The 6,172-nt window shown below is 40.8% G+C and overlaps 1 protein-coding gene across 1 annotated transcript; it reads right to left on the reverse strand.

The window, feature by feature from the left end:
* Window positions 1-24: 24 nt before the first annotated feature.
* Window positions 25-5,003, reverse strand: wdr77 (WD repeat domain 77). The gene is made up of 11 exons (XM_089010196.1): window positions 4,914-5,003; window positions 4,609-4,713; window positions 4,031-4,216; window positions 3,812-3,953; window positions 3,680-3,729; window positions 3,239-3,309; window positions 3,067-3,124; window positions 1,487-1,558; window positions 1,296-1,404; window positions 383-451; window positions 25-301 (listed from the first exon to the last, which is right to left on the reverse strand). The coding sequence occupies exons 2-11, from the start codon at window positions 4,691-4,693 to the stop codon at window positions 157-159; spliced, it is 987 nt and encodes a 328-aa protein (XP_088866322.1). The 5' UTR covers window positions 4,694-4,713; window positions 4,914-5,003; the 3' UTR covers window positions 25-156.
* Window positions 5,004-6,172: the final 1,169 nt, after the last annotated feature.

A 6,172-nucleotide genomic window follows, 5' to 3' on the forward strand; every position in this document is an offset into this window, starting at 1 on the left:
TTCATATTCATAACGCAAGCACTCTTTAGTGGAGTGACAATGAAAAGCTTTTATTTTACATCACTTATTTTCCAAACATATCAAATAACTTCAGAGGACAATTGAATTTCAAGTTCACTAAAGTTCTACAGGGGCATGAGCTTCTAAGATTTGGGTCTAAGATGAGTTGGGGGTGCCCCCTGTTGGTTCCACCGTGTGGTGAAGCACAAGGTGATCCCAACCAACGGTGGTAAGGTTATTGGAGCCTCCAGGAACCCAACACACGCCCTTTATGAAGTCTTGATGACGTTTATCTTTAAATCTAAAAAAAGGAAACAAGAAAATTAAAAATGTAACACGGTAAAATGTAATCCCAGAAAAGTAGATCTGTGCCAACACTCACATTTCCTGCAGTTCTGAGTTTAAAACAACTACGGAGCAGTCGTCGCTAATGGATGCCAGCAAAGATGTGCTGCAATGGTAAAGAAAATAAATCTTTTAAAGGACAACCGACATCACTTTTTTGTTTCCTCACTGACATCAGAAAAACGTTTTATAGCATCTAAAATACCCAAAACATGCAGTATGATATTTTTAGTCAGATGCAAAACACCAATAAAAATGACTTAAAGTGTCCAAAATCTGCAAAAAATTGAAACCGGAAGTGGCCAGTTTCAGAAGGTCCCGCCCCCTTGTTCGTGGTGTCACGCCAAGACGTCTTGCCTTGTTCGAGAATCAAATCAATGGCTTCAGATTCGGAGAAGATGCTTTCTTGTTACTCATCCAGTTATGAATATGATTCAAATCGTTCTGAAGAGGAAAGCATACATGTTTGCAATGGATTAAATAATTTATTCTGTGTCATTTTGAGGTATCGGGGGGGCACCAAAAAGAGGCAGAAGATGGCGACAAAGCTCCGGCTGATTTGTTTCCTTAGAATTTTTGTCATCGAATATCAAATAGATGCTCGGTGCAACACACAACGATTCACCATCACGTTATTTATGTTTTCCTTCTAATTTCACCATCAACACTAAGTTTTCAGACCAAACAAAGTACCACAAAATGCATTGACGTGATACAATGTGTCCTTTCTCTGTCAGGGGCGTTCCTTCAGTGACGTGAGGACACAAGTCTTAAAACGTAAAATATAGCTATATGCGGTTGAATCTTTGTAAAATACGCTCAGTAGAAGTCATTTGAAGTGATTTTACAAATTGTGGACACAACTTGTCCGGAGGCGTCGGTTGTCCTTCAAATACTCAGCAATAAAATATGAAAAGAAGCAAAGTTGGGGGACTAAAATGTTGGTGTACCTGTGTGTAGAAAAGGCCAACCCATTCACTCTGCGGCTGTGGACGCTCACCACACGGGCTGGCTCTGTTGCTCGGAAGTCCTTGATGGACACTCTGCCGAGCTCGTCACCTGAGGAACAAGGAATGTGACTTGGGGTGGGAAAGCGCATGATTACAAAATTCACTCTTGTTCAAGAAATTGGGCTATATACCAAAGGCAATGGTGCTTCTATGCTCAGGATGCCAGGAGATGGTGGTGGGCAAGCAGTGGGAAGCCTCGAAATCTATTTGGGGGAGGAAATAAAGAGACAGTGTACTGTGATAGAAATTTAATTTTTTTTTCGTTCGTAAGGTGAGTTCGTTCGTAAGTTGATTCAGTGCTATGTTTTGTATGGAATCTATGTTTAAGGCTTATATAAGTACAGTAAAGTCTCGTTATATCGATATCGGATATATCGATAGTCCCGGTTATATCGATACTATTTCTATGCACGCACGGAGAAAATTACATGCAAACAGGGTCGGATATATCGATAGTCCCGGTTATATCGATATTTTTTCAGACTCCCTTGAATATCGATATAACGAGACTTTACTGTATGTTTAACGTTTATATAAGTATGTCTAAAGGACAACCGACGTCTCCGGACAAGATGTGTCCATAATTTGTAAAATGGCTTCAAATGACTTCTACTGAGCGTATTTTACAAAGATTCCACGGCATACAGCTATATTTTACGTTTTAAGACACGCTGAATATTCAGGAAGTCTTGTTTTTGAGTTGGTAACGAGTCCGTACGCGACGTCACTAAAGGACCGCCCTTGACCGTAAAAAAGACGCTTTATAGCGGTCCTTCCATCACGTCAATGTATTTTGCTGTACTTGTTTGCTCTGGGGACCTCGTGTTGCACCCTAAAGCTGCCAGAAGAGGGCGTCCAAGCGCCATATAAGGAATTTATAAGCCTGTGGAAATGGAGGTGGCCACAGGAGGTCGCCATTTTGTGCCTCTTTTTTTTTTGGGTGAGAGATTTCCCTCCCAATGTTGCCTCAAAATGGCACAAATAAATTCTTTAATCGATTGCAAACATGTATGCTTCAGAACTATTTGAATCATATTCATAACTGGAGGTGTAACAAGAAAGCATATTCTCCGAATCTGAAGCCATTGTTTTGATTCTCCAGCAATGCAAGACGTCTTGGCGTGACGTCACGAACTGGGGGGCGGGACTTTCTGAAAATGCCCAATTCGCAGCTCAATTTTTTTGCAGATTTTGGACACTTTAAGTCATTTTTATTGTTGTTTTGCATTTGACTAAATATATCATACTGCGTGTTTTGGGTATTTTAGATGCTATCAAACGTTTTTCTGATGTCAGTTAAAAAACCAAAAAGTGACGTCGGTTGTCCTTTAAGAGCATTGTGGCAGGTAGAAAATTACAACTAAATTTGTTCATATATATGGCATAATCCTATTTACTGCAGGGGAGGTATTCTGATCCTTTGAGGATGAACATATAATTAAAAAGACATCACAAGCTTTGAACACCTTTATAACGACAAAAGGAGCCTTTCGAAATGCATTGTATGCATTGTGGTTCATGAGCTGTGGCCGACACCATACCCAATGTGTCGGTTCATTGTGTTCTTGTTTACAATTTTCCCACCATTCAATAAATGTGAAGCATATCTGATTCTGACTTTTGTTTCTCACAGTGTTCAAAAGTTTCTCAAATATAAGAGCGAAACACTTTTTCAAATCAATTGTGCTACAAACTAGCGAGCGTTCCTTACCTATTCTTGTGGCTGGTTTATCTGGTTTCCGCGTGTCCCACATTAGCACACGGCCATCCTAAGAGATAAGATAAGACCTTAGAGGGAATAGCTTTAAGTTCCTCTTTATGCATTTGCTGTACATTTTTTCTAAAAACAGGAATAGACTTAAAATTGATAAATAGCATATTACCTGACCACAAGAGATGAAAAGCGAATCATCCGTAGGACTGCAGGCAACGCAAGTTACCGGTTGTGTGTGCGCTGGAGGATGGACACAGCAAACAACACTAATTTTGCAAGTCATAAACAACAATACAATGAATTGACTTTTTTTTCCATCCAATTTGTCTTTTTTTGGTTGGAAAAAAATAAGTAATTGTGTTTCTTTGCTTTTAAAATGTAGAAATTAAAAGAGTCAATGAAAGCACATCCCTGTGCTGTCAATCAAATTCCTCAACTACTACAACCTGGAAAATGGATGATTCTTTCACACAACTGAATGTTTGAACTAAGAAAAAATATCCACTAAAAGATTCCGGCTGCTGGAATACATTCATTTTGATTGCAGTGGACTTAATGGGAGTTGAACTGCAGTGTATTCAGTTATAAATGAACACACTGTTGTACTTACCATTGTGTGACGTGACAACCATCTCCTGACTCAGGTCCCAAACTTTAATTCTGCAGCCAAATCAAAAAAAAAAAAATATCGTCAGGGGAAAATAAACTAAAAATAACAAGAAAAATACAAACACCTTCTTACCTGCAGTCCATACTCCCAGTGATTGCACTGTTTGCTGCTGTTATGGGACTCACAGAGGTGACGATGTCATCATGCTCATGCTTGGTGAAACGGTTGACCAGGAGGCGCTCATCCTCAACCAGTTCCCACAACTCCAAGGCACCTGTTCCAGTCAACCCATCACAGATTATTTTATTATTCTCAAACCAAAGCATCATAGTTCACAAGATCAGTTCTTACCTGAATCCAATGCCACAACAACACTCTTTTCGGAAACCCACTTGACGTCCGTTACTCCGGTCTCAGTTGGCATACCTGCCTTGCAAAAGCCTTCGTTGGGAGCCTGCTCAGGGTTGCTGTAGATCCATATTGAGCCCCCCCAACTCCTGCCAGTGAGGCTGGAAGCACCGAGCAATAAGGTGCCATCTGGGAGAGGAGATGATGGGGGTGAAGGGAGTGGGGGTTGCAGTTACATAAATCATTTTCATACCAATTCTGCCTTAATGCCACACCACAGTGTTTAGACAATTAAAAGTAGTGATGGCAAAATGACACATAATGAAGCAATTTGCGTTCAATGTATGTAGTGTAATGGTGGACAGCACTTCATTTACAGCTATGGGTGCTCAATATATACAGTTGAGTAGGTTCACAGAGCACGGCATAGCTTTAACTCTCACTTACGCATTGTAGCGATGATCACTGCTGTACTGGCGTTTTAACTCAGAAACGTTTTTAAGTTAAATTGCTCCTCATATACATGTATGTGGTGAGCACAAGTAAACAAATTAGCGTTTACCTTGCCTTTTGTCACCTACCCGCTCTGTACTGCGCTGCACAGAGATGCTTGTCCATGCATGGTGGGGAAACAGGGGGTACATTCCAAGGAGTATCCTTTATCATTGTAGTTTCCAATCCTGCACCTTTTATGCAAACAACCACAGATGAAGTTTGCACCACGTTGAGACTACACTCAACAACCAATAAGAGAATGCAATGCGGGTGATCACTAATAAATAAACTTCGTCGCAAGTAACATTCTAAGCACAGAGCATACAGTAAACATCATACAAAAATAGAATATGTTTATCCCGAAAAACTATTCAAAAAAGGAAGTGGCTACTTTTTCTGAGTGAAAATAGATGTAACACGCGGTTCCTTCGTCTTCTTCTTCTTTTTTCCCACCTTCTTCTTCGGTGATCCAACTTCCTGCTTCTCTTTGGTGGGAGCTGTTTAAATACTGCCTCTTCAGGAAAATACGGTATGTCATTCAGCTATTGTGAAACGTCAACGACTTTACCCGTTACGAAAAGAACCCTGTTTCGCCCACGTGTATATATCTCTTCCGATGCACAAATCAACCGAATATTCTTGCTTGTAGTATGGCTTTATTTTTGCATGCAAAACGAATGACAGACGAATTTAACCATCTACAAATGCCCATATTTTCTCTCCTGTAAAGTTCTCTTCATTTAACAGGAAATGAGTTGCGTGGTAGTTCTATTGTGGGAATGTGTCAGAAAGGTGACAGGACTGGTGTCAGAAATGTCAAATTTAAAACTCAAGTAATCCTCTTTAATATGGGCCAGGTGGTCAACCAGCACGTGCACAAAGATGTGTGGCATTTACTTCACTCTGTGGAGAAGAGACAGTGCTTTTCATTGACAATACGGATGCTCGCATAGCTCCGAACATCTGACTGCTCTTGGCTGAGGAGAACATCGCCATGATGGGAACGACCCGACTCACCTGATCTGACTTTTAGTGCCGCCCCCCCCCCCCCCTCCACCTTAAAACGTTTAAGAACAAAAAAAAGACTGGATTTAAAGGCTTTTGTTTTGAAGGCAAAGAGTGGCGGAAGTAGCGTTAATATGAACGCTAACTTTATACTGCTGTCTGCGTATGTAAAATCGATGAGTGATTGGCTGTCTTCTGGGTCAAGATTCTGTCTGTGGGTCTGTTAACGCAAAGGTAAACGTCAACCATGTCAATTGGTTGAACTCAAATGATGTTGTTATTGCAAAAACAGCATTTCTTAGTGTAGTTCACGATGGCTGTGTGACGTTGACTGACACAGTGCACGCCTTTGTCTTGGATCTGGCGTTTTAACATTTTTTTTAAAGGCTAACCGTTTTGATTGTTTTGCTAATGTTTCCTGTTTGTGAGCGCAGAGACGGACACGTGCTGCTCAGGTGCGCGTAGAGCCGCCGTACGTGCAGGCGTGCCCGGGCCTGCAGGGTAGAAAATAAATCTAAACGTGCAGCGGGGTGAACGTAAAGTAAATTATTCAGTAACATAACTTGAGGCAGAGAGAAAGACAAACCATAATTCACCTGACAACTGCAAATAACAACCGCGAAATGAATATTAAATATAATGTGG

Source organism: Hippocampus bargibanti, linkage group LG12 (assembly GCF_051943395.1).
Source record: "Hippocampus bargibanti isolate YZ-2025 linkage group LG12, ASM5194339v1, whole genome shotgun sequence".
Classification (NCBI taxonomy): domain Eukaryota; kingdom Metazoa; phylum Chordata; class Actinopteri; order Syngnathiformes; family Syngnathidae; genus Hippocampus; species Hippocampus bargibanti.

Coding starts and splice junctions, on each gene's coding strand:
- wdr77 (XM_089010196.1), bottom strand. CDS start 4,693: ATGATAAAGGATACTCCTTGGAATGTACCCCCTGTTTCCCCACCATGC. Junction 3,730..3,811: donor ACTGGGAGTATGGACTGCAG/GTAAGAAGGTGT, acceptor ATTTGGCTGCAG/AATTAAAGTTTGGGACCTGA. Junction 1,559..3,066: donor TAAACCAGCCACAAGAATAG/GTAAGGAACGCT, acceptor TCCCCCAAATAG/ATTTCGAGGCTTCCCACTGC.